The sequence below is a fragment of the Copadichromis virginalis genome, linkage group LG7, assembly GCF_057382275.1.
Source record: "Copadichromis virginalis isolate Kocher_CV1m ecotype Utaka linkage group LG7, C_Virginalis_male_GT1.1, whole genome shotgun sequence".
In the NCBI taxonomy this organism is placed as follows: domain Eukaryota; kingdom Metazoa; phylum Chordata; class Actinopteri; order Cichliformes; family Cichlidae; genus Copadichromis; species Copadichromis virginalis.
Genome location: NC_140624.1, coordinates 40,416,227 through 40,443,648, shown reverse-complemented (window position 1 = coordinate 40,443,648; position 27,422 = coordinate 40,416,227). Strand labels below are relative to the sequence as shown.

The 27,422-nt window shown below is 40.5% G+C and overlaps 2 protein-coding genes across 4 annotated transcripts; one reads left to right on the top strand and one right to left on the bottom strand.

Annotated features, from left to right (window-relative positions):
- Window positions 1–213: 213 nt before the first annotated feature.
- On the bottom strand, window positions 214–7,820 carry paqr3b (progestin and adipoQ receptor family member IIIb). Of its 2 annotated transcripts, XR_014921387.1 has the most exons (8): window positions 7,649–7,820; window positions 7,018–7,264; window positions 6,657–6,819; window positions 5,213–5,368; window positions 4,892–5,089; window positions 4,650–4,740; window positions 4,430–4,504; window positions 2,485–2,543 (listed from the first exon to the last, which is right to left on the bottom strand). XR_014921387.1 is itself a non-coding variant. In XM_085463362.1 (7 exons), the coding sequence occupies exons 2-7, from the start codon at window positions 7,212–7,214 to the stop codon at window positions 2,401–2,403; spliced, it is 948 nt and encodes a 315-aa protein (XP_085319488.1). In that variant the 5' UTR covers window positions 7,215–7,264; window positions 7,649–7,820; the 3' UTR covers window positions 214–2,400. The 2 variants fall into 2 exon arrangements, 1 of the variants encoding a protein (XP_085319488.1); XM_085463362.1 differs by lacking the exon at window positions 4,430–4,504 and having other exon boundaries at window positions 214–2,543.
- LOC146705626 (anthrax toxin receptor 2-like) lies at window positions 7,218–27,092 on the top strand. Of its 2 annotated transcripts, none has more exons than XM_085463361.1 (17): window positions 7,218–7,285; window positions 14,072–14,143; window positions 15,435–15,506; window positions 15,611–15,692; window positions 15,817–15,921; window positions 16,630–16,698; window positions 17,784–17,864; window positions 17,962–18,022; window positions 19,688–19,783; window positions 20,533–20,602; window positions 23,087–23,165; window positions 23,356–23,451; window positions 24,712–24,762; window positions 25,653–25,748; window positions 25,871–26,044; window positions 26,125–26,205; window positions 26,936–27,092. In XM_085463361.1, the coding sequence occupies exons 3-17, from the start codon at window positions 15,442–15,444 to the stop codon at window positions 26,972–26,974; spliced, it is 1,245 nt and encodes a 414-aa protein (XP_085319487.1). In that variant the 5' UTR covers window positions 7,218–7,285; window positions 14,072–14,143; window positions 15,435–15,441; the 3' UTR covers window positions 26,975–27,092. The 2 variants fall into 2 exon arrangements, with proteins under 2 accessions (XP_085319487.1, XP_085319486.1); XM_085463360.1 differs by lacking the exon at window positions 7,218–7,285 and adding an exon at window positions 10,111–10,423.
- The last annotated feature ends 330 nt before the right edge of the window (window positions 27,093–27,422 follow it).

The following is a 27,422-nucleotide window of genomic DNA, read 5'->3' as shown; positions in this document are numbered from 1 at the left end:
AGAAATAGGCACAAAAACCGAGATTTAATCCACATTTTCCACTGAACTCTGCATCATAAATGAGAAGCATTTGAATCAATGCTGCCTACTACTGGTTTTTATGAGACCTGCAGCTTCCTCGCAAACCAAAATGAGCTAATCTTGCACCTCTCTTAAATCACATCAACCTGCTTGGCTTTTTAAGCAACTGAAGCACAGAAACTCACAAACAACTGATTTCCCAGCACTTTATTCATTCATTTATTCATTTAAAAATATCTTTTCACATAGGCACTGAAATAAATATTTCACATTGCAGTAGTCAGTGCCACCGCAGTAACATACAAAACACACAAAGGAAAAACACAACCAAACAGCAGTCCAAGCAGATCAAGCATTTAATGCCAAAATAAAGACACTTAAAAAAAAACAGAGTGCTTTTGAGTGCTGCCGTCATGACTGCAGCAGTAAGTGCTCTGAAAAGAAAGAAAGAAAACCACACTGGCCTTGGAGTGTAACAGTTTGATCATTTTGTCCTAGTTTAGGCTCAATTGTGGACCCACAGATTGTAGAAGTGCCATTACAGTACAAACAGATAATAAGGCAAACCTGATTGAATAATGCAAAAACAATACAAACCACCAAAAACATATAACTGTCCAAAAGTACATTAATTTGAAAAAGAAAAGGAAACTGACACACATCAAACTGGCCTTGTTAAAGCAACGAGGTGGCGGTTATCAGTATTTTTTCCTCACATTGTTGCGAGAAGCTTCATGATAAAAGGACTGATGGCTGATAACAGATATCTGCTACAGTTGACTGACCTCCCGGGCTCATCACTGAGTGTTATGTTAAGTGCTACTGCTCACAGCAAACTGTGAATTCATAGTCACACGTACCGCTGCTAAAGCGTCATTTCCTCAAAATTAAATATGAAGGAAGAGATCTTGTTTCCTCTCGTCAGACTCATATCAGCCACCACATTAAAACTCCTGTGAGTTGTGGCTGATCTGTTTTACAATAGGGCACAATATCAAAACTGGAAGCGTGCCAGTAGAGATAAATGCACAATCCTATAATTTGATCAAACAATTGCAATAGATAGACAACCACAGGTCACTTAGCACCTCTCTGATGAGCTGTGCTGAGTGAGGTGAACTGTAAGTAAGCTACAGCAGGACGACTGAAATCAGACTCCCAAATTATGTAAGATGAGACTGAAGACTAAAAAATATATACCCATCATCTCAATGATAAAAATGAGTTTAGCATTAAGATTAGTCTGTTTCTCTCAGCTGATAACAACAGCTTTGATTTTATATACTGGCTTTGCAACTTTGCAGCATTTAAAGTATTTTTTCCCAACATATGTGTTCAAATATAAAAAAAAAAAATACTGCAAGTACTGAGTGACTGTTTCTACCAAAGAGAGGTAACTCGCAGTACCCAAACGGTAATGTTCAGCTCCCTTGGGTTTTTCTGTCATTCCCACTTCTTAATCAAGACATTTCACACAGAACCAACAACAAAGCAAGGCAAAAAATAAACAAAATTAAAATAAATAATTCTTCCCACAGACTAAGAAGTAAGATTCAAAGGATTCAAAATACCTATTGATATTTTTACCAACACTTCTGTACAAAAACTACAATCATAAACAACCATGAGAAAATGCTTTTATCACCCAAATATTTTCTACGAATACAAAAAATACAGTTTCATGCATTGATCTAATAGAGCTCACTGTTTTCTGTGCTTTAGGGGCTGAGTTAGTGTGGCCGACCACATCTAACATCAGCTCACAGTCCTTAGGGAGCAAACACAATCCCAGCACCAACCTCCACCTCCAGTGGCTCTGCTAAGCCGTGGGATGCAGGTACCCTCTCGGCATATTTATATATGCCTCATTATTAAAAAAACCAAAGTGTTCGATCCCTCCAGCAGAGGTTTAGAACTAATTTCAAGCTGAATTTAAGCTGTTCTGGGGACACCTGGTGGCCAAACATTTTACTGACATGCTATATGTTTGTGTCAATCGGTCAGCTGTCTGTAATCACATCCGCTCATTCTCCTTTAATGCATGCAGTGGCTGACATGATGTGTTCATCCATTTTATTTTATTTTGGACAGTTAAATTACAGTGAAGGGTGTCAGAAATATTTCTTACTGAGGCTGTGCTGCTGCTCTAATCCCTAATGTGGACTTCAGATTGGGAAGATAATCTGCGAGTGGTACGCACAGGTGAGTTGAACAGTGTGACGGAGGGCGTACGATAAAGAAGCCCCTTTATTTCTACCGCCGGTACTCAGAAGTACCTTGTCGTTAGGTTGACAAGGTAGAGGTCACAAAAATACGGTTCTTCTTATTATTGTGTTGTTTTTAGGCAGCTTTACATTGCAGTTACATGATGAATTTCACTTAGCTCCTGGTGGTCTGCGCTGGGCAGGACTGGCTGTGTCTAAAGTGCATGATGTACACAGCCGTCTGATGCCACCAGTAAAACATAGCCACCACAAGTATGTGCCACACCTGGTGGCTGGCACCCAGGTAGTTCAGCTGGCCTGGAAAAAGAAAAAATAAAGTGTAAATATAATGCATTTATTAATTCTCATAATGTAGAACTGTTGTTGAAAGAAGTTCAATCGTTTAAAGGGAAAACAAATAACAGATGGATGGATGGGACGCGTACTCTGTAGCGGTCAGAGAGTTTAATGGCTTCATCGTACTGTAAAATGAAATGTCTGGTGTGTCGTTGTCATGGCGGTGTATACAGTACCCTCTTAATCATTAATATTTGTGTTTCCGCATAAATTCACCATTTCCTGTTTAAGTTCATTAAGCAGTTTATTTGACTGGTAAATGGACTGATCCCTATACAGCTCTTTTCTGCTTAAAGCACTTTATATTTAGCATTTCAGAATCAGAATCCTTTATTAGTCCCAGAGGAAATGATGTGGTCCCAGCTGCTCCAAGACAGTAAGAACAGTAACTAACTCAACTAAATTAAAAAATACAATATATTACAAAGTTACAAAATAGCTTTAATTATAAATATCCCAGTTTATATATATATATATATATATATACACACAAATTTAAAAACATATGGTTGAATTGATGTGCCTTTCTTATCATATTGACTGCCCAGAACAGACTCGTAGAAAATCCAGAGCATTGCCTGACAATTTTGGCCTCTAGTGGGAACTTTTTTCCCTCCATACATTGTGTTTTGTATAATCCACATGAAGATCAAACCATTCTTTTCAAAGACAGAGCGGTGAAGTTTAACAGACCATGTGTCTAGAATTATGAACATGATCTGAAGAGGCCTGCACACTGCGAGATCCCAGCAATCTTCTTCAGCAAACTTTATTGTACGCCACACTGCCTGATACCCGCTCGGGTCTGTCATGGTAAAACAAATAAGTTTCTGCTGCAACAAACCCGATTTCCTTCTTTGCTGGAATTGCAAACATTTTGTTTTACACTTACATTTACGTTCCTCCACTCCACTTAAGTTTGTACCAGTCTGTGTCCGTTGATCAGGGTGTCATTTCCTGTCCTACTGGTTAGTTTGTCGACCCAGATCTAGCAGCAGTCACACTGTGACATGTCATCTTACATTCCTGATACTCCCAGCTTACTTCCTCAAATGCTTTTTTTTAACTGTAGGTCTCAAGACCATTAAGGTCAACTTCAGTACTCTGTCACTCTCAAAGCAACTTCACTCTTTTAAAGCTGCTTATATCATCATGTATCATGAAAATGGTTCCTAATGTGAACGGGCATCGGCACATAGGTGTGGTAAGGATAACAGCTGAGTAGCTTTCATTGTAATTTTCCACTTCTGATCATGTTTTGTGAATCGTGTGAGTTATGGCTAAGAGACATAAAGTAGGAAGATCTACGGCCTGAGAAGCCTCAGAGCAGGAACTTCATACCCAGAATGATGATGATAACAGTTTAACTGACGGAGAAGGGTCAGATCAGCTCCTTTTCATATGAAAATGGATTGCCAGATAGAGAAGTGTGATTCATCACTCCAGAGAACACGTTTCCACTGCTCAAGAGTCCAGTTTTTGCGTAACTTGCACCACTGCATGTGATGCTATGCATTGCGATTGGTGATGTAAGGCTCACCATGAAAACCCTTTCAGTGAAGCTCTATACGCTCGGCTCTTGAGCTCATCCGAATGTCACGTGAAGTTTGAAGGTCTGTAGCGATTGACTCTGCAGAAAGTTGGAAACCTCTCCACAGTGTGCACCTCAGCATCAACTGACCCCACTCTGTTAATTTACGTAGCTATAACGCTATCACTTCATGGCTGAGTTGCTGTTTTTTCCACTGGCTTCCACTTTGTACTCCTAACAGTTTACTGTAGAATTTTTAATAGTGAGAAAATTTCACGACAGGACTTTTTCCACAGTTGGCATCCTATCAGGTTACCTGGCCAGAGCATCCCATTCTTTCACAAATGTTTGTAGAAGCAGTCTGCATGCCTAGGTGCTTGCTTTTATACACCTGTGGCAATAGAAATGATTGGAATGCCTGAATACAATGATTTGGATGGGTGAATGCATACTTGAAAAGTTGATATCAAAATCGTTCACTCTGTAAAGCCAAAAGCAAACAGACACAAATGCTGCCGCAGACAAGCAAAACTCACCAGGAAAATATCGCTCAGGGATTTTGGTGACGTAGAACAGGAAGGCAGAACCAGCAATCAAGTACATTATTATAACTCGAGGCAGAAACAGCTGAAACAGAGACAGGAAAGATTTATTGTACACAGGGAAAATCCTCATTTCTGGGTTAAAACCATAGTAACAGCATCACAGCAGAAACGGCTTGTAATAAAGCTCTAAAACGATACAGCGAACATACAGCGCACAAGCTTTGTTTCCTGACCTGCACAACATCGGAGGTGAAACCACCATTGAGCCAGACCCAGTGGCAGGCAGGAATCGTGCCAACACCTGCCACGCAACAGAAGATTGACATCCGTATCCAACGCCAGTCATTGCTGAGGTAACGAGGGTGGACCTGAGCGCTGAAGACGGCCAGGATCAGGGACAGCACTGTCAGCAGGTAGACCTGCCGCCAAAACTGCAACCAGGGGAAGTAACAGACAATATAAAACACAGCGCAATATGAGCCTGAGGATCTCCAGTTTCATATCTTAAAGGAAAAGGAATTAGCCAGCAACCTGATACTAATGTTTGTGCTTACAGCATTACAATAGAAAGCGTAGAAGATCCCAGGTACATAGCAGCCCAGGATGCCAACAGAAATGCCTGCATAGTCCAACGCCAGCCAGCGGCGGCAAGTCTTCTCCGATCGATGACACGAGAACAGGTGATACCCCACTGAACACAGCATGCAAACCTGAGAGGGAAGCACACAGCACCAGATGCAAATGTTTTTCGACAATTTCTTTACGTATAGAGCATTTTTATGCATCCATCAAGCTAATCACATTTGTGACTACACGAAAAACTTTGTGTTCCTTTACCACATGGGTACATTATACCTACATAAGAATTACACTGACTAGTTATTCACTATATTAAAAGATTTCAAACCATTTGCGAGTGAAACTTACAACATAAACAAATACACAGCTAAAATGTCAAAATCCGCTATCTGTCAACAGGAACTCTAAACTTCACAGCTACTTCTATCTACACACCTGGGAAGGTGGCAGTGACCTGAGTGCACCTGTAGCAAGAAACATGAAACCTATGTTAATAGGTTTGTTCAGTCATGCAATTGCACAAAGCTACCCTGGTAAAATAAAACTGCTTCACAAACAATATCTGGAAACAGAAACATCTCATGCCAGCTAAAAGATTCATTACAAAAAATGCACAATAAGAAAAGAATCATGAGAAAACATTCATGAGAAAGTGCTTTATTTTTGCACAGAGAAGTGTACAGCTGCCTGATTAATGCACTGTCTGGACATGCCCTCACAGGAATTAAGGTGGATTTTTGCCAAGTTTTGACTCCCTGCACAACCTTTGCCCTGGTGGGTGGTGTCACCGTTTGCATTCATACTTGTGCACTGACGACGAGTGAAGCTGAGTGTTATACTTGAAGCAAATAAATAGTGAACAGCCCTCTCTTTAACTAAATGCAGGAAAGAGAAAAGACTTTAGAATCAGCTTGGGCCATAGACTGCTGATCAGGGAGCAACAATGGCAAAGAATGCCATGAGGATGACATGCAGAGGATTGGCATGACAGAGTAGGATGCTAGCGATAGGGTGAGATGGATTCAGGTGATCAGCCATAAGGAGCAGCTCAAAACTGTAGTTTTAGTCGTTTACTATACAAACAATGACAAAAAGCAATTGAACAACTTCAATCTCTATGCAAATATGAGGCAATCAAACTACTAGCAGGCTACTAGTTTACACAGCACTCTCTTTCATATACATTTTGCTTAATGCTACAATCTGAATGACATGTGCATTTATCCTGTTTTTATGGTATTTTTATTCCCATTTTCAACATTATTTAATTATGTCATTTATTGATCTATGGTTATGACTGGAGGGATGATTATTTTTAAATCAAGAAAGTGATTTGTAATTTTGCAGCGACGAAACAAATCATTAAAACCAGCTCACAGGAAGCTCAAAAACCATCTTGCATACATACACACAACTTACCTGGAAACAGAAGAGTCCTATAGCGTAGATGACATAGTCTTCTCTGTTGGCTCCAGAAGCTGGCAGGACAGACAAGAGGTCGTTGACTCCCAGAGAGAAGAACAGCAGGAAACCCAAAAGGTGGCTCCAGATATTCACCGTCTCATTGGACAGAATAAAAATACTGCAAAAGAAATGTGCAGGATGTTTGCATGTGCATGGTTTATGTGCAAATGTATGGATATAATCACTCAATTTTCCCCCTTCTGGTCTGTAATGCTATATATTTATATCTACAAAGTTGGGCAACTCAAAGAAAGATAAATAACAGTAAAGGCCAGAGGTGAAATGCATAAGCTTGATTTTGCAGTATTCCCAGCACCTTTTCAGGCAGAGTTTGGAGGGCAGGTGAGCCCTGTAGCCGTCTGTGATGTAGGGGTTTTCCTTCAGGAAGAGGGGGATTTGTTCGTAAGTGTACAGTCGTATCCTTTGGGGTATCAGCACCGGCCAGTGCTGATAACTGCCCAGCTCTATGTAGTGGGCAGTCTTCAGCAGCTTCTGGGGCATCTTCAGCAGCATCTTGCTCGGGGCTCCTCTGGCGGTGTAAGGCAAGCTGAGGGAGGCTAAGGCTGCATATGGAAAAAGGAAAGGTAGGATTTATAAGGGAGTGTGCTAGGATGGTAAAACAAGTCCTCCTCTATCTGAAATCAGTGCTGACATTATGTTATATCTACAGGATCAGGGTTACCGTCGTTTGTGTGTGTGTATTCATCTATTCCCTAACCCTACCTCCTTAAAAGCTCTCAAATCTCACCACCACCAGCACCACATTCTCAGTTAAGTCCACAGGCTCTCCGCATATCTTTCCCTTATAACTAAACCCCTTAAAACAGCAAACTAAACACACTAGCGTGCCCGACTCGCACGTCAATCCGTTTGTTATTGTTGGGCCATGCTAGCTAATGCGCACGCTAGTCCGCTAAAGTGATGTGAAACGGGGTTACAGAACTCACCATTAGTCCCACTCCGACTTTCGATGTCCCCGTTCACACAGTTCAGCCATATCTGGATGGCTTTTAACCTGACACGTCAGTAATAATGTTACATTTTAGTGAACAGACACACTACCCGCAAAACCTGTCTTTCTTCTTTTGACGTTGATGGTAAACAATGAAACGGCACAATGCTGCCACCAACTGGTGGCTGCGGAGAATTTCACCCTGCGGTGTTTTTGAAATGAAATGAAATGAAATGAAAACAACAACAACAACAACGATGATGATAATAATAATTTGTGGAAATGTATCCTAATTACTGATGTAGGTTAATTAAGGCCTTGTTCTCTACAAAGGAATGCATTTCAAACTGCATCTTTTATTTTAGCGGTTTGAACACTTCCCAAGAGGCATCACGCCCAAGCATTGGTGGACCATTTAATTATAATGCGGCTTGTTTATTTAATAAGTTTGACTGGTGACCACACCTAAAAAATACTGACTTTTTGCTTTCACTGAGACTGTTGCACATTGTTTAAGTCTTACCAGCATCCCACGAGGAAAAACAAACAAACAAACCAAAAACTACAGCAGTTATTTTCATTTTCTCAGATCTACAATTCTTACCCATGTTTGTAAATTGTCAAACATCATCCTACCATAATGTCTGAACATGACAAATCCTTTAGCAGCTGCTTTACGTTATTTAAAAATTGTGAAATATTAAAGCAAATAGCTGTTTTGTGATGTTGATATCTATTTGCTACAGAGCCAAAATCTCCAAGAAAGTGGTCTTGAGCAAGCCATGATCTTGAACGAAATAAGAAAATTAATGGATGGTCTTGAGCCTCCAGCCTTTCTGAAGGTCTTTTAGTCTTTCTTTGGAGATTGGATGCTTTTTCTTAATCTACTGCCTCTCCAGAGCTCAGACTTCAACATTATTGAAGCACTGCAGGATCATTTTGCTAGAGATCAAAATACAAGGCAGAAAACATCCAAAGAAGAAGCTGTGGAAGTCCTTCTGAAGCCTAAAGAACTATTCCTGAACTACAAGAAAGCGAAAGAGAGTTCAGGCTGTGTAGGAAAATAAAGGTAACCACACCAAATATTGACCGTTCAAGCTCATAAGAATTGTACAAACTCTGATTTTGCCTTTTATTACTGTATTTCAGTTTATGTTTGCATGTGTTTCGATAAGTCACTTCTTCTTTTTTCCCATTTCCAAGCAAAATGGGAAATAGATGATGGCTCGAGATTTTAGAAAATTTGGGGTCTCCACTATAACTTGAAACAATAAATAAAATCCAGTTTGAGTTGGTATTATCGGAGTATTGTCAGTAGGAGCATCTAACATCCAGAGCCCTGCTGTCTCCTCTTCCAACCACACCCACATAAAAAATAATAAAATACAAAAACATGGACCATGATCATGACCTAAACAGCCATCAGAAGAGAATAGATTCCTCTTCGCTGACGCAGTGACTTTGGTATGTTATTAGAGTTGCATTGTCATGACTTCATCCTCTTGAAAGTTGACACTAAGCCACAGGCTGTGAGGACATCCCTACAGAGAGTGCAGACACATGATTACAGCACTCGCTCACAAAAGAACTCCAGGAATGAATTAAAAATGTTTTTAGTCTCCAAGATTAAAGCTCCTGGGGGGCTGGTGTTAAAGACTATACAAGTTTATATATACTGTGTTGGAAAACAAAGTCTCCGTGTGTCGCTGAGCAAAGGTGGGGACTTAATTTCAGCACTTGGAAGGAAGATGCAAGTGTTCATGCAAAACAACAAATCAACCCTGCGCACCGAGGGCGTTGTGTTTGCATTTTCAATTGTTTCCATCTGGAAGAGATTTACAAGAGCACGATGCACTTGTTTGAGACACGAAGCATAAAGTTCATCTCATGAAAGGGTGATTTATGAGTCAGTTAGACCTGTATTACAACAAGACACGCCATTACCGATTACTCTTTTTTGCTAAATCTTGAAGCGATTTAAGTAGGAAGAAGAAGAGACTCGAGTTTATATAGTAGAAAAGGCTCCTAAAACAAGCTCAGCCGAATGTAATATTTCAAAATATGTTCTTTTTTTACTCATATCAATGAAAAAACGTCTCAAATACCCCAAACAGGAAGATCACTGAAGTTATCTTCAAAATAAAAGTTGTTAAAAAAAGTTTATCAGGAAAATGTTTTTGTGAATAAATATTTTTACACAACCGTCCTCTTTTGCCTACTCACCCTTTCTTTATTAGTGTCTAAATATGTAATGCAAAATAACTTCAACATGCTATCTCTTAGCGTCCCTATAAACTCTTAATTAATTAATAAGCCATTTTTGTTAACGCCCCCCGAATAAGGAATCCCGGAAGTGCAGAGGGAGGAAGCTCTCGTCTCGTCCCGAGGGCTCGTCTCATTGGCAGTAGTTTGACAGCGTCACTGTGAGCAGCTGTGCGCCCTGCCCATTTTATTTCATGATCAACATGCAGCTTCAAGGGGAAAATACCAAATGCCCTCTCACACCACTGATTCAACATGTGAGCAGGGATGAAACTGTGAAGATTAGAGACTATCCTTAACCGCACTGACTGGTTTTATTTTTATTTTATTTGTGTTTTCCATTTCCCAAACACGTTGTTGATATGTAGTCTGAAGCACAGGTTATGGATCGCATGTGGATATGCTACAAAATCCTACTCCTTGCAATTGTTTGTGTGAGTTCGTCATCTCTGGAAGAAGAGGACGCTTCTTGCGATGGGGCGTTTGATATTTATTTTGTTTTAGACCGGTGAGTCATGAAGGCTAGCCTGTTTTACCCGTGCATTAATTCATTAAATACTTGCTACCCCAGGGCAGAGACTTACTCAGTCCTCTCCATGTATGGCTATGTTTAGTTCCTCCTCTGCTAGACTGCAGGAGTGACCACAAAGTTCACTCTTATTATGCTGTTATTCCCAACAGCGACAGATCAACCTGCTCCCCGCTTATTCTGTGTGTCTGCATGCACCAGCAGAATAAACGGACCCTTCACCTCTTCTGTTTATTCTGCCGCTTGCAAATGTAGTAACTTTTGGAAAACATGATGTAGTCAAATTCTGTCACAGATCTCTTTGTTTTTACATTTTATCCTTGCATCGGACTGTATTATTGTCGTTAATGTTAAAAGTACAGTGTTGTGCGAATGTCTCGAGCCACCCCTCATTTTTCTTACAGTTTTCCTACTAGTTTTGAGCAGTAGATCTCCAGGCTTTCTGAAGGTCTTTCAGAGTTTCTCTTTGGACACTGGCTACTTTTTCACTCATTTTCAGTCCCATCCATGTCTAGTTTTCGGAGGGATGTGTTTTTTTGTTTGTTTGTTAAGCCACTTAACACTGATCTCAAGCATAAAGGGGGATCTAACTGAAGGGATGAACAAGACAGCCTAAAACAGAGCCACTTTTACTACTTTGTTACTAGCAACCTGTTGCAAAAAGATAATTTCCGTCTCTTTCTTTATCCGATTCTACAAAAAATGCAGCAATAAGGTGATTCCCAAATAACTTTTAACAAAAACTTGACATACTTCAGTTCGGTGTGCAGCGTGTCTTTAAAAAAATAACTAGATAAGAGGAAGCTTAAAAGCTATCCAGCAGACGAACAGTATCTGAAAGTCGTATCTTTAAGGAACAGAAAATAATCCAGCAAAGTCCTGATACAGAACCTGAGAGACAACCCTTCAGTCAGTGGATCTACTGTTCACTGAAGCCTCATCAGAAATGATCTCAGTGGAAGAGTGGCTAACAAGAAGGCATTCTTAACGAAGGGAAAGAGAGAAAAAAAAGGCTGAGGTATGCAGAATTATGCAAGAACTACACTGAAAATCAGTAGCAACAGGTCTTATAGAGTGATGAATCTAAACTTTTGGTTCAAATTTTTGTCTGTATATACAGTGGGGCAAAAAAGTATTTAGTCAGCCACCGATTGTGCAAGTTCCCCCACCTAAAATGATGACAGAGGTCAGTAATTTGCACCAGAGGTACACTTCAACTGTGAGAGACAGAATGTGAAAAAAAAATCCATGAATCCACATGGTAGGATTTGTAAAGAATTTATTCGTAAATCAGGGTGGAAAATAAGTATTTGGTCAATAACAAAAATACAACTCAATACTTTGTAACATAACCTTTGTTGGCAATAACAGAGGTCAAACGTTTACTATAGGTCTCTACCAGGTTTGCACACACAGTAGCTGGTATTTTGGCCCATTCCTCCATGCAGATCTTCTCGAGAGCAGTGATGTTTTGGGGCTGTCGCCGAGCAACACGGACTTTCAACTCCCGCCACAGATTTTCTATGGGGTTGAGGTCTGGAGACTGGCTAGGCCACTCCAGGACTTTCAAATGCTTCTTACGGAGCCACTCCTTTGTTGCCCGGGCGGTGTGTTTTGGATCATTGTCATGTTGGAAGACCCAGCCTCGTTTCATCTTCAAAGTTCTCACTGATGGAAGGAGGTTTTGGCTCAAAATCTCACGATACATGGCCCCATTCATTCTGTCCTTAACACGGATCAGTCGTCCTGTCCCCTTGGCAGAAAAACAGCCCCATAGCATGATGTTTCCACCCCCATGCTTCACAGTAGGTATGGTGTTCTTGGGATGCAACTCAGTATTCTTCTTCCTCCAAACACGACGAGTTGAGTTTATACCAAAAAGTTCTACTTTGGTTTCATCTGACCACATGACATTCTCCCAATCCTCTGCTGTATCATCCATGTGCTCTCTGGCAAACTTCAGACGGGCCTGGACATGCACTGGCTTCAGCAGCGGAACACGTCTGGCACTGCGGGATTTGATTCCCTGCCGTTGTAGTGTGTTACTGATGGTGACCTTTGTTACTTTGGTCCCAGCTCTCTGCAGGTCATTCACCAGGTCCCCCCGTGTGGTTCTGGGATCTTTGCTCACCGTTCTCATGATCATTTTGACCCCACGGGATGAGATCTTGCGTGGAGCCCCAGATCGAGGGAGATTATCAGTGGTCTTGTATGTCTTCCATTTTCTGATGATTGCTCCCACAGTTGATTTTTTCACACCAAGCTGCTTGCCTATTGTAGATTCACTCTTCCCAGTCTGGTGCAGGTCTACAATACTTTTCCTGGTGTCCTTCGAAAGCTCTTTGGTCTTGGCCATGGCGGAGTTTGGAGTCTGACTGTTTGAGGCTGTGGACAGGTGTCTTTTATACAGATGATGAGTTCAAACAGGTGCCATTCATACAGGTAACGAGTGGGGGACAGAAAAGCTTCTTACAGAAGACGTTACAGGTCTGTGAGAGCCAGAGATTTTCCTTGTTTGAGGTGACCAAATACTTATTTTCCACCCTGATTTACGAATAAATTCTTTACAAATCCTACCATGTGAATTCATGGATTTTTTTTTCACATTCTGTCTCTCACAGTTGAAGTGTACCTCTGGTGCAAATTACTGACCTCTGTCATCATTTTAAGTGGGGGAACTTGCACAATCGGTGGCTGACTAAATACTTTTTTGCCCCACTGTACAGAGGAGGTCAGGTGAGAGGCACAACACAGAGTGTCTACAGCCATCTGTAAAAGTCGATGTAGTCTCTGTCATGGTTTGGAGCTGCATTGCAGCTTGTGGTGTTGGAGATCTTTCCAAAATTGATTGAATTATGAACAAAGAAAAACACCATCAGATTTTGAGCGACCACAAAATGCCACCTAGAAAGCATCTTATCAGCAACAGCTTCACTTTTCAGCATGACAAAGATCCCAAACACATAGCCAGTGGAGTAGAATTATACCTGGACAGAGGAAAACACAGTGTAACAGTATAAGCCATGGATTGGCTTCCCCAGAGCCTGGACCTCAACATTATTCAAGCAGCGTGGAATCATCTTCACAGAGAACAAAACAGAAGGCAGCCAACATCCAAAGAAGAGCTTTAAATGCTCTTTAAAGAAGCCTGGAGAACTAATCCTGAAGACTACTTCAAGAAATGATCAGACAGCCTGACTAAGAACAACTCAGGCTGTGTTTTAGAATAAAGATGGTCACACTAAATATCGACTTCAAGTTTGTTAGAACTGCGTTTTATACTGTATTGAAACATTTTCCTAGTAGAATATACAGAAAAGACTTGCACAATAATAGATTTCTATTAACTGTATTTTTATTTCTGTTTGTAATTCATATGTTTATGGAGTAAAATACTACACAAAATGCAGAATCAAACTATATATGTGTCTTATGCAGAAAATATAAAGCACATAAATAATTTCTGATTTATTGATTAATTGATGGAGCTCCCCAAGTATTTTCATATAACTCTAGTGCAGTTGTGAATCCTTGGTAATAAAGCTAAATAATGCTAAATGAAGTGATATTTTAGCACATTGTTTGGGTGCATTTGATTTTTCACTCGGCCACTGCCTGTTTTTGCAGGTCAGGCAGCGTGTGGGGACACTGGGATGAGATCTATGGATTTGTGGAGCAGCTCACCAGGAGGTTTGTTAGGTGAGTAGCTGTTTTCTGCCAGTATTAATAGCAAATGAATTAATATCTCCTCATTCTCTGTATAAAAACTTACAGAAAATAGTAAAAAAAACACTTAATGTAGAACATTTAAAGGAAGCTTTCGAGTGCCCTTCAAGCACATACAAGAAGTTGAACAGAGGAAACAGAGTCAGTGGTTCAAACAGTAGTGGCTAGCAGAAACTAGGGCATGCCTATTTCAGGCACTAGACATCACACAAGGCAACCAACTGCTCCAAAACCCCTCTGGGCAATAGCACTGAGGGTGTGTGTGATATCTTTAAGTTTAATAGCAGACTGCTAAATATAAGAACCAAACATGCAGCAGATGTTGAAGGTGGTGCCAACCACAACCGGCAGTCCTGTCCCCCTTTCACAGTAGAACAAGGCACAGGGATAATGGCTCACTTCCCCATCTCAAAACTCTCCCATGTTATTAACATTTATTAACTGATGTTTTTTTTTGTATCAACCAGCTGCACCACTGTGGCACAAACCGCTTTCCCCGTCTGTCATCATAGCATAACGTGGTCCCGGAGACATCTACTGTAGCACAAAATAGTTTGTGTACTTTGGCAGGTGTTTAAATCAGGATCGGTGTGGACAGATTTCATCAACACAGGCTACATGAAGCTTCGCAGCTGCAAAACTTAGCGTGCGTAATGGTAAATTGTCTGGTTTGTCATTGGGACCGTTGTGCGTTCTTCGTCTTGCCGAAGACCAGTTTTGCGTGTAAAGGGCTAACCCTGTCATCAGTGAACAACCTGCTCTGACACTTGATTAGTAAAAAGATGGCAAACCCACGAGTACTGAAGCTGCTGAAAAATCTTTTCTCCTCCTCTCTCCACCAGTCATCCAATAAACTCAAACTGCTACCCCGTTTCATTATATAGTATTGTCAAAGAAGGGTGTGGTGAGACATCTCGTTGGCCTTGTGGCTGGTGTGCAAGTCCCTGTTTTGTTAACTAATGTCACGGATTGATATTAATGCGAGACTCTGTGTCTGCTTTGTCACCATCTTTGTGGTTTTCTGTGCGACGTCTTATAAAGTGACTCAATGCTGTTTTAATTGACTGTTAAATTTTTGTTTGACAGCATGTGTATCATGTGTCACTGCATGATAGCATGTGAGCATACAAAATATAAGAAAGTGCTTGCACTGATACCGATGTGTTTTTATTTTAAGCAAGACTGGAATGCATAATCATGATATGATGCTAACATGTAATATACATTTGTGTATTCACAAAGTGTGTTTGTGTGTGTGTTCCAGCCCCAGGATGAGGGTTTCTTATATCGTCTTTTCAGCTAGAGCTGTTGTAATTCTCCCACTAACTGGAGACAGGTATATATTTCCCTTTTCCTTATAATCCTTCTCCTCCGCTTCACTCAGACAGTAAATCTTTCTTTCTTTTCCTTTTTTTTGAAATTGAATTGCTTTTGTTTCAGATCTAAGATAGATGAAGGCCTGGAGAAGCTGAGCCAAATCACACCTGCCGGTGAAACGTTCATGCACGAAGGTTTGAAAGCGGTACGCGCTCCTTTCTAGTATTGCAACTTCCTGCCATGCATTGTTTTCCTTACAGATGCTTCCTTTCATTGTTGTTTGTTATTTTGGGGCTTTTTTTAATTTAAATAATCTGTATTTTTGGCAGGTATCACAGCAAATGAAGTCACAAACTTCACCATCATCCAGTATTATCATAGTTCTTACTGATGGCAAGCTGAACATCTACCCGTATGAACTGAGTGTACAAGAGGTAACACACACACACACACACACACACACTAATGGCTTAGTGGAAGATGCTGTAAATGAGGAGCTGGATGAAATTTGAGAACCATATTATGTTGAAGGTCATGATGAGCATCCTGTTGAATTTTTCCTGAGAATACCAAATGTTCTTTCACGCAGGAAGGATTTGAAGACACTTGATGTGCTGTTTTTGTGCTATATCATCTCAAAATGTGGGTTGTGAGCATATAGCACAGGTTGTGAGTGCAGTGAAATCCTTTGGGGCTGGGGTTGTGTCAGGAAGGGCATCCGGTAAAAAAACCAAAAAGCCATATCAGATATGCAGAGTCATCCTCTGTGGTGGGGACCCCCCCTTGCGAATAAGGGAGTAGCCTAAAGCAGCTTTGATAGCATGGCTGTTTGAAGAAACACACAAATTCACATACTTCTCATACCCTCTTCTCTGTTTTACTCTGTTACAAATCTCAACCAAAGAAAAGTTGAAAGGCTCAGTTTGTTCCGTTTGTATCGTGTTGCATGAACCGGACAAGCTGCTGCTGGCTGGACAAACAAAACTGTTTGCTGTGAAATCTTAATTGTAATTTAAAATATACAGCATTTGCTGCGGCTGAGCTGTAACAATAAAAAACACTACTCTGATGTTTTATAAGTCACATGGATTCACTGTATGTCTGTAGAATCATGGCTTAAGTTTTCCTCTTGTGATTCCCAGGCTATGAAAGCCAGAGAGTTTGGAGCCAGAGTGTACTGTATCGGGGTCATGGACTTTGACCATAGCCAGGTAGGTGTGGGGGCTTCATTTTCTACCTCTTCCATACAGCACTGGGAAAAGAGAACACTCTCAAGGCTTTGATACTGTTGCTGATATTGTTTCTTGTTTAAACACCTTTTATTTGTCTTTCTGAGTAAATATACATGTCAGTGTGCGAAAGCTTCAGTGGGCTGTTGTTTCTGGCCCAGATTTATCGACACACCTCGACCCCTTTTGCTTATCTGTTCGTGTCAATCCAAAAACCTCCAAAGGGCTGAACAGCAAGCAGCTGTCAGGGATTTGTAGTTTGTGGTTCATGATACATTTGTTCTTGTAAAACAAAACAAAAAACACTGAATACATTTTCTCAGGCAGCTTATGTGAAGTTATTATTTGTTGGGATAGGCTGTGATTTCTTCCTGTGCAAGTATTGAGCGGTTGAAAGAGACGATTGTGGTGGAAAAGAAAAAGCAGGAAATCTTATGCAGCTGCAAACTCTTCTACTGACTGCAGTGACTGTAAGCAATACAAAGGAGGGAGGAAAGCTGCTGTTCTGTTGTGGGGTTTTTTTTCGTGCTAATAAGATTTACAGTCCAATGCAAAATCTATAATTACATTTGCTGAGAATCATAAAATGATCTAAACAATATTTCAATTAATGTGGCATCTGTTGCTGAACATCCCCAGCCCTGTTTATTTCTGGTTGATGTTTCAGCAGTCTGAATGACATTCTTAATTTGTGTAACATGAACTAATACATATTTAAAGTGCTTAAGTTTACATAACATATGATCTGTAATGTCTTCAGCAGTCAGAGGGCATGGCTGATTTTCTGCCCGCTGACTGACCGACGATCTGTGGTCTAAAGGAGGAAGTAATTACATCATTCTCTAATTGAATAAGGCCAGGCAAACTTCCTGTCCTGCGATTGTTAAAGCAGCAGATGAAAGCTTCAGCCAGCTCCCCAAAGCTTTAATCTCCTAGTAGCAGACTTTGCCTCCCTAAATGCCCAAGCACAAGCCAAAAACCTCCCTGAGAAGCAGAAAGACATGAGAACAGAAATTTGAAATGCTTTTTGTATCAGTAATCTTTTGCTGTTTCCACTTTGGCCACAGCTTGCTGAAATAGCCGACGGCAGAGAGCAAGTCTTTCCAGTTGTGTCCGGCTTTCATGCTCTCAAAGACATGGTGAACTCGGTGAGGTTACGCTCCATGCAGCGACATGCAGTAACGTTCACGTGCAGGCTGTGGCATGGCGAGCTTATGCAGAGTCCTGTATCTCTGTATCTCACAGGTCCTGAAGAAAACTTGCTCTGAGGTTTTCACAATTGAGCCACTGAGTGTTTGTGTGAATGGTAAGTTTAATCAAAGTAGTCTTAATGTCTTAAAACTTCATGTAATTTTATCATGTAATTTTGAACAGGTGTTTGTGGTTTCGTAATGATGAAACCCAATGAGTTTGTTATTTTTGTCCAAACATATAGAGTTGCATGAAGAATATATATATGTATATATATATATATATGGAATAATAAAGGAAAAATAACAAAGTCTACAACAGTAGGATCTTTAATCTTACATTACTTAACAACCTCAGTTAAAAAATGATAGTCCAGAGACCACTGCGGGTCACAGCACATGTAGACCGAAGGGTGGCCCGTGGCGTACCATGCAACAGACGAGCTTCTGAATTGTTCCTTTTATAACACATCAGTGGTTGGGTGCAGGTGCTTACTAGGATGCGCTATGGGAAGAAGGCAAGCTGAAGGAGACAGTGTGATGCTTTGGGCAATGTTCTGTTTGTAAACCTTTGGTTCAGCCATGTAGATGTTACTTTCACACGTAGCACCTAGCTAAGCATTGTTGCAGGCTCTTGCCTTTTTCAGCAGGATAATGTGCCCAACCACAAAGCAAAACTGGTTTCAAGAATGGTTTAAGGAGAAAAACGAGTTCAGGTGTTGACTTGGCCTCCAAATTCCCAAGATCTCAATCCATTCGAGCAATCTGTGCTGGACAAACAAGTCTGATCCATGAAAGCCCCCCCTCGCAACTTACAGGACTGCTAACATCTACATGCCAGATACTACAGCACACTTTCAGAGATTGGCATCTATGGCTCAACAGGTCAAGGCTGTTTTTGCAGCAAAAGGGAGAACATCACATTGTTAGGCAGGTGGTCGTAAAGTTAAGCCTGATGGGTGTATATATAAGCTGGGAGCTAGGTAAACAACAAGGCACAGGAGGGAGCAGAAAAGCAGGGAGCCGACAGTCACAAAGGAGGGAAAAGAAGCAAGAGTACAACTTGAATGAGACACAAGAGAAAACATATTTTTTAAAGTGAAATGAGAAATAACCAAAAGGCACAGAAAGAACAAAAAACAAGAAGAGGGAGGACAAACATAGACAGCACAGAGGGAGGCAAAACAGGGAAACACTGAAGGAACTCAGCAGGCATTAAAAACACACAAATACTCAAGCACCTTTACTATGAAGCAACTTCAACATACCCAGGATCTTTTTCCATGATCTGGAGTCACTCATGTGATCAGTAGTCTGGCTAAGCATCCACACAAATGTGTTTATCATATTTAACTAATTTCACCAATCACAAACATGGACAGGTCTGCTTGCAACACCAATTTCACTGATTTAAAAAAAAAAAAAAAAAGATTATTAATGGAGAATTACTTTGTCAGTAGGCACTGGATAAAAGCATATCTTGGTAAGAAGTGAACTTCCTTCACTGTCAACCTGGATAATTACAAATCCAACTTAGTTTTCGTGGTAGTACCGCTCTTTGGAACCTGAAGTGAACAAAATCTTAAGGAAAATGTTCCAAGAATAATAATGAAACCAGAAGACTCAAGAAAGAAATCCAGGACCCAGGATGTGGCTGAAAGCATCGCCTCACAGAGTCACTTTACTTTGATCACAATGTTTCATGTTTAATAATTATTGTTTTGCTTTGCTGCCATTCAAGTGCACTGTCAGAGTAATGTGATCTACCTGATGTTTCCCAGAGTCTTTCAACGTGGTCCTGAGGGGAAGTGGCTTCAGCGGATCCAAAAGGATGGACAATGTACTCTGTTCCCTCACCATCAATCAAGTGACCCACAGTCAGTAAAGTACACACACTTATGATTCACACACCTGATGCATAGCTAGCATTTAGATGCCAATGCTAAGGATTCAGTCTTTGCATTGCTAAAGAAGTGAAACAGTATCACAGGTTCACTGCACGCTGATACTGTAAAGCACTCGAGGATTAAAGTGAAATTCTGAAGTGAAAATGTGGTATAGTGTGCAGATCTCTGGGGGGTGCAGTGGAAAATCAGAGTCATGACGTCCAGAAGCAAACAGTGGCTGCTATTTATTGACTTCAGTTGGAGAACAGAGGAGATATTATGAGAGCAGAGTGCTCATGAGCAGAGGGAGGGACGAGGAGGGAGATGATCTGTCTCATTAGTCCATTACCAGATCAATGGCACAGGGTGGAGTTACTGAGAGGACATGAGGAGATAACACAAAACTGTATCTGGATCTCTTGTGTTTACTTCTTTTTGCAGTCGAATTACAAATTTAAAATTGAATTTATTCAGTCAGTTTGTCACAGAAAACAGCCAAAAAGCTTAATGCTTCTTCTGTTTGTAGCGTCTCTCAACCTGTGTACATACCAAAGAAGTTGCACAATAACATTAAGATTAATTTTTTTTCTAATTTGCCATATGTAAAATTAAACGATGAATTAAATGATGTGTCTCTGCTACAAGAAACCAAAGCAGCTAATTGAAGTAGAAAAGTACGGACCTTTTTCCTCCACCTGTGTGGGCTTGCAGAGTTCATCTTTGCCTCCTCTTCCTTTCAGTTGAAAAGCCAACAGTAGTGAGAGATGGGTATCTGCTCTGTCCAGCCGTTCGTCTAGAAGAGGTCGGACAGTAAGTCAACACACACGTGAGCACAAACACAGTGTGTGTAACAAAAAACGGAGCCTATTGGTACCTGTAATTGCCTTAAAAAGCCAAGAAAGAAAAATCCTTCTCTGGGTGTTGTTTCGTATGATGTGTACCTCAGAGTTTCTCTGAAAGCAGCTTGATTTTGACTTTTAATTAAAAAGAAGAGAAACTGTCATCAAAAGTGCCATATCAGGAAAATAATTTAAGGGGGAACTGGGAGGGTTTTCTAGTTTCCTTCTTTATTAGATTTATTTATATGTTTTTTTCTGGTTATATGCGATTTAAATAAACAGAGGCTTTTCAGGCAGTTTTTCCTGCACTTATCTCTGTGTGTGTCGCAGCCTGACGCAGAGGCCCAAATACAGGATGCAGAGGCACAGAAAATAAACAAATACTGAATCTTTAAGAGAAACTCTGAGTTGGAAGGGTAAGAAAAGACTAAACAGGATTCCAAAATAGGGCATGAGAAGCACAGGGAAGAGAAGGTGGGCAGACAGATCATCTGATAACTGACGAGGGGAAAGGCAAGACCACACACACACACACACACACACACACACACACACACACACACACACACACACACACAGGAGATTAAAGAAAATATGAATGACACTGACGACTGAATGTAACAATGAAAACAAGGATATCTTAAGAAATAAAACAACAGTGGGGCAGGAGGAAAATCAACAGATACAAACATGATAGTATGACATCACAGAGAGTGGACAGAGCTAAAGTGTTCGATAGAAAGCAAAGGGGGCTAAAATAACTTGTTTCTGTTATATGATGAACTATGAGGCAGCACAAAAGGTCCCGTATTAGATAAATGACAATTATTTTGTATTTTGAAACATGCAAAGCTATAATGTAGAAAAGTCCCAGGATTATAAATATGGTTCTATACATGAATGTAATAGGCTCACTGTAGGTGTGGCAACATTTTCAAAAGCTGATGCATAAAGCCTCATTATGAACGCTAACATGTGTTCATAAACTTGTGCATGTCACCTCAAGGCACTTTAAATGGTAAGAACAAGACTTACAGTACATCCTTAATTTTTGCATTCATTTAATTCATGTAATTAAGAAGGGGAAGTAGCAGTCAGGTGATAATCAAATGCACTTGATTAACTGATTATTAGTGCTAGAAGTTCTGCAAGTTTGCTAGTCTGAAGGTGTGTGTCAACACAAAGGTCAAAATCCTGAGATGAGTGGACGTCCCAGTATATTCACCCCAATGTCAGACTGTGCAATAATGACAGCTCAGTTAGAAAAAGACTAAGCGATTGGGGCTCGTTGCCAGGAGAAATGCCTTTGTCTACAATAACAACATGCCAGCTCTGCTTAGGTTAGCAAAGTTGCATCTGGACAAACCACAAGATTTCTGGAAGAATGTGCTTTGGACAGATGAGACCAAAGTGGAGATGTTTGGCTGTAATGCGCAGAACCACGTCTGGCGAAAATCAAACACAGCATATCAGCACAAACACCTCTTACTCACTGTCAAGCAAGGATAGTGGTGGAGGAATGATGGTTTGGGCACTGGACCATGGCATCTTGCAGTCACTGAGTCAACCATTAACTCCTCGTTATACCAGAACATTCCAGAGTCAACGTTAAAGCCGTCTGTCCAAGAGCTAAAGCTCGGCTGAAATTGGGTCAATGATTGCAAGAAAAGCAGCAAAAGAAAAAGCTCAAGGTGTTCAGACTTGAGTGGCATGCTGTGTTGGGACCTTAAGAAGACTGTGCTTAAACAAATGCCCCCAAAACTTTAAATGAAGCAATGTTGTAAAGAAGTGTGGGTCAGAATTCTTCCACAACAATGTGAGAGACCGATAACATTATACAGATAAGAATTTGTCATTGCTGCTAAAAGTGGTTGTACAAATGTTTGTTGTTAAGAATCACGACGTGTACTTAGTTTTTTACAAGACTGTAGTTCATCAGCATTTCTTCATCTGACTGATGTTGAGATTTATTCTCTGAAAATGCAAACAGGCACAATGTTTACAGTAAAACTGTGTCAAAGTGTTGGATGGACAGAAGTCGGGCTGACCAGTGTGGCATTTAAAGAGTGAGTGGTTGATTTGACTTCTACACTTCAAACAGTCAATCCCTCTCTCTCTACTTCTCCTCCTCAGCCCTCACAGCTGGAAAAGTCTCAGTTGGGTTGAACATGAAGTTAAAAAAGCATTTGCAAAAGCAAACAACCTTTAGAAATAAGGGAGTCTGGTCAAAACTTGATAAGAATATAAATGATGGTGACTCCCTATTGCAGCAACTCCTGGTTCTTTATAATAATTTGATGATTTGACACTATAATTATATTTAAATCAATCCATTTGAGACTACCCCACACACGTTTTACTATGATTCTAACTGTAAAAGTGCCAATAGTGTCACACTGAGCTCTGAACAGGGACTAGATCTCATGATGTGTTCTGTGATTCTGTTTATTCACAGATCAGTTGAAGTGCTGGTCAGCTTAAACCATGGAAAGTCCTACATCTACAGTCCCATGAGCATCTATGCCACAACATGTGTGAGTAACATTAATTCTGTATAACACGAACAGTTTTGAAGGAGTTACCTGCATGTATGATGTCACACTGCCCTCTGTTATTTAATTTAGATACAACACTTTTTTGTGTAGGTACAGGAGAGCATACTGACGTAACTGTGATAGATTACAGAATAAGATCAAATAATGTTGTGTTGTGTGTTTTCTGCAGTCAGATGGGACCTGGGTGCTCTGGTTCCTGTTGGCTTTGTTGCTGTTGCTGGGCCTGGGTTTGCTCTGGTGGTTCTGGCCTCTCTGCTGCACCGTGGTGAGCTTTGTCCTTGTGCATTTTTGTACAACAAAACTCATTTTGAAGGCAGTCGTTTTAAAAGCAGCATATAAAAAAAGAAATACAGAAGGACACAGGAACTAGTAAATGTAGTGAGGTGTTTGAGTCGGATACTGCAATTATGAATTGTTGTGGAATTGAATGTCCAATGAATGTAAAGTGAAAGGCACCAGTTTGAAATGGGGCCGTGTGCACTATAACCATACATGTTATTATTTGGTGCACTGAATAAGCTTAAAGCTCATTTGCATCTGCAGTCCCTCGGCAGGTTAAATGCAAAAGATCACAGCGATGAGATGTCGCATAAAGAGTAAATCACACCTGATGTCTGTTTATTTGTGTTTGGTGGCCATAAGCACCAAACACAAATAAACAGACATCAGTGTTAACAAGTCTGTCCATGTCCTGGGTCATGTGACCCAGTATTCTGAGTTTCTTGATGTTTTTGTTATTCGTTTCAGTCTAGTTTCATTTCAGTTTTTCTAGTTACATTCTGTCATGCCTAGGTTACAGTTTTAGTTCATGATTTATCAAGCTCCCCATCTGTCTCATCCCTGTGTGAAGTTTTCTGTGTCAGATTGTCATGTTAAGTCTTCGTGTGTTTATCTGTCATGTTTCATGTCCAAGTTTTCTTTGTTTGTCAAGTTCGAGTCAAGTCTGGGACTCGTTATGTTTCCCGTTTTATTTTGAAAGAGCCTTGTGTTTTTTGTTTATTGTATTTACTTTCACGTCCCCTGTCCTGTCATTATGTTAATTGTTGTCAGCTGTTTTCCCCATGTGACTCTTCCCTTGATCATTCCTTATGTCTATTTAGTCTGTGTGTTTCCGCTCAGTCAGTGTCAGATCGTCTGTTATCCTCACCTCATGTTTTCATAGTTTCCGTTATTGTGTCACTGTGTTTCACAGCCTGCCTAGTTACTCTGTGTTCATAGTTTTTTCATGGTTCTTTCACAGAGTGTCATAGTCTTTTTAGTTTACACAGTGTTCTTAGTCCCCTTAGTTTTCCCAGTTTCAGTGTTCCCTGGTGTTTTTGTCATGCCATCAGCCACAATAAAGGCTCGCTTTATTTTTGGAAACCTAGTTCTGTCTCCACCGTGTCTGCTCGTGGGTCTACCTCATCTTCACACTGACGCACACCGCCGTGACAAAGTCTGCAAGTCTTTCAGCAGATAGACTGCTTTCTGTCAAAGATATATGTCATTATTGTTTTGTATAAGATTTATGTTTCGTTTCTCGCAGGTCATCAGAGACCCCCCTCCCTCTCGCCCCCCTCCTCCCCCCCCTGTGATTGTGAGTACTCCACTGACTGTTTTTTTTAAAGCCATATTTTCTTTTTCCAAGGACTTCATATCACTGAAGGGACGCTTTGATTTTTTTACCACCCGTTGCCATTTTGGCAGTAAAAGCAGTGAGAAAATCCAATTTTGGGCAAATACAGAAGGAGCGTAGGTGGAGCTGGGGAGAAGGAGCCGACAGAAGTGGTTTGGTGGCAGATTTTATTCATCGAGCATGAGTCAGAAGGCAAAGTTCCCTCATTGTAAAATAAATAAATTAAAAAATGCAGTTATGTTTTTGCATGACAAATATCCCACCACTGCAGCTGAACCTTTGGTGTAAATCCACTGGATCTATAGATTATAGACTGATCAGCAACACAAAACCTTTCTCTCTGTTTTTAATTGCTTGATTTTAAAAAAATGGAAGTACTTATTACAACGAAGCTTTTATGCTTATTACATAAAAGTCTTCAGGCTCTCTTTGTGGATAAGCATCTACTGACTACATTCATGTACTTCATCGAATCCAATCATTTCCAATCATGGTGGCATAAATGTTTTCCTGTGTGAATTTTGAGAAGAAATGTATCATGCGGGTAGATTCCAAGTCCAAACTTGGAGTTATTATTAAAAAAATTATATTATCTCGTATGTACTCAAAATTTCAAGTTATTTTCTCAAACTTCTGAGTAATTCTGAGTTATTAAGGCAAAATTTCAAGATACTAACCTAAAATTTTGTCTCATGGTTGGCAGTTTTTTTTTTTTCCAGTGGCTACACTGTTGCTCTTTAGCTCAATATAAAGTATTTAGCAAAGGAATGTTTTAGAATAGTATTATATAATTTTGTATTTTGAATATAATAAAACTTTATTCAAATATTTTAAAAAACTTTGTGTTTAAGGAGCCAGAAGAAGACCCTTTGCCCAAACACAGGTGGCCTACAGTGGATGCTTCATACTACGGCGGCAGGGGTGCTGGAGGCATCAAACGCATGGAGGTAAATTAAAAAAAAAAAAAAAAGGTTTTACTGCTAAGCTTTTGTTGTTGATTTGCTAATGTTGCTATAGTGAAGATGCAGTAATGTTAGTTGTATCAGTCAGTTGTGCCCACATGTTGCAGGTGCGCTGGGGCCAGAAGGGGTCCACAGAGGAGGGATCCCGGCTAGAGAAGGCCAGAAATGCTGTGGTCACTATGCCAGAGGAAGTGGAGGAGCCCATCATTCCTCGACCCCCACCAAGGCCTCCTCCGGTTTACAACCCCTCATCGCACTCCAAATGGTACACCCCCATCAAGGTGAGATAACGATCTCTTTAATATTTAGGTCCTTTGTAAGTTGCCTGTTTTGTAATGTTTTTGAATGTCTTTGCCTTCAGGGACGTATTGATGCGCTGCTGGCGTTACTGAGAAGACAATATGACAGAGTGGCAATCATGAGGCCAACACCTCAGGACAAGGCAAGAAATATCAGCAGCATTATTACAAAAGCTTACGAGAAACACGGCTATCAATTCAGCATGTTATCATATAAAAAAAATCTCATTACATCCAGCTGGACTGTCACCAGTCTGAGTTTTGCCAAAAGTATTCAACCATCAAATTGGTTAGATCAGTGATCCACCCTCTTGATCCCCCAGTGATTTGATTAGATAACAGATAATAATAATATAGTGCCAATCTTGCTGGGTTTTTTTTGTGCACAACAGATAGATAACAGCTTGCTGTATCAACTCGCTTGTTATAAATAACAGTTTAAATGCCAACGCCTCCAGAGTGTGTCATGAAACAGCGCACATGAGCTACAGGCTGCTTAATGGTTTAGTTTAAGTCTTATTTTGAGACTTCACGTGGATTTACTGTATCGATCCTCCGTCAGCTGAGCTGCTGGGAGAGCTAGAAGCAACTTGGGCCTTTTCATCATAAATTTTGGGGGCTTTGAGTTCACGGTTTTAAAAACCTCCCAGTGGGCTCAGAGCTTAATAATGGATGTGTTATGAAAGGTTTATTGTAGAGTATTCCACTTTATTTTAAAGCAGTTTTTGTCTTTAGTGGTGCATCAAGGCTTGGGTGGGATAAATAAGTTGTGCTTTTTTACAGCATGTTGAATTTAAAATCACTTCACATTCCCACTTGACTGCGGTTAAATGTTTAAATCGGACTATGGTGTGTCTCCTTTGTTTTCTCCAGGGCCGCTGCATCAACTTCACCAGAGTTCAGAATCACTGATGTTCAAACACGAGGCTCAGTTTTCCCGTTTTCATGCCAGTTTTGCCAAAGATGACAAACATGTGCGATCCAACATGAAGAATTACTTTGTATTGTAAATAAACCTCTTTATGTACATTGTGGTGTCACAGTTGGCTCTCTTTTTACCGTGGTAACCTATGCTGAGCACATAACCGGGTCAGAAGCTGGTTATGTTCCAAGTCATTGTTAAAAATTGACCGGAAGTGCTTCGTTTTCACAAAACCTTTTATTTACATTATGCTGTAAGTGTGATATAGAGTCTCTGCCGAAGAAATTCTGTACGTATGCAACCTGCTGAGCCTCATTTCACAAACAGCTCCAAATGAAGCACAGCAGCACAAGCTGTGTGCCTGACATAGTCACCAGAATTTGTATTCGGCTGCAGAAGTTTTTCTTAAATGTTTTGTCCTTAAATGCTGCAAGGTGT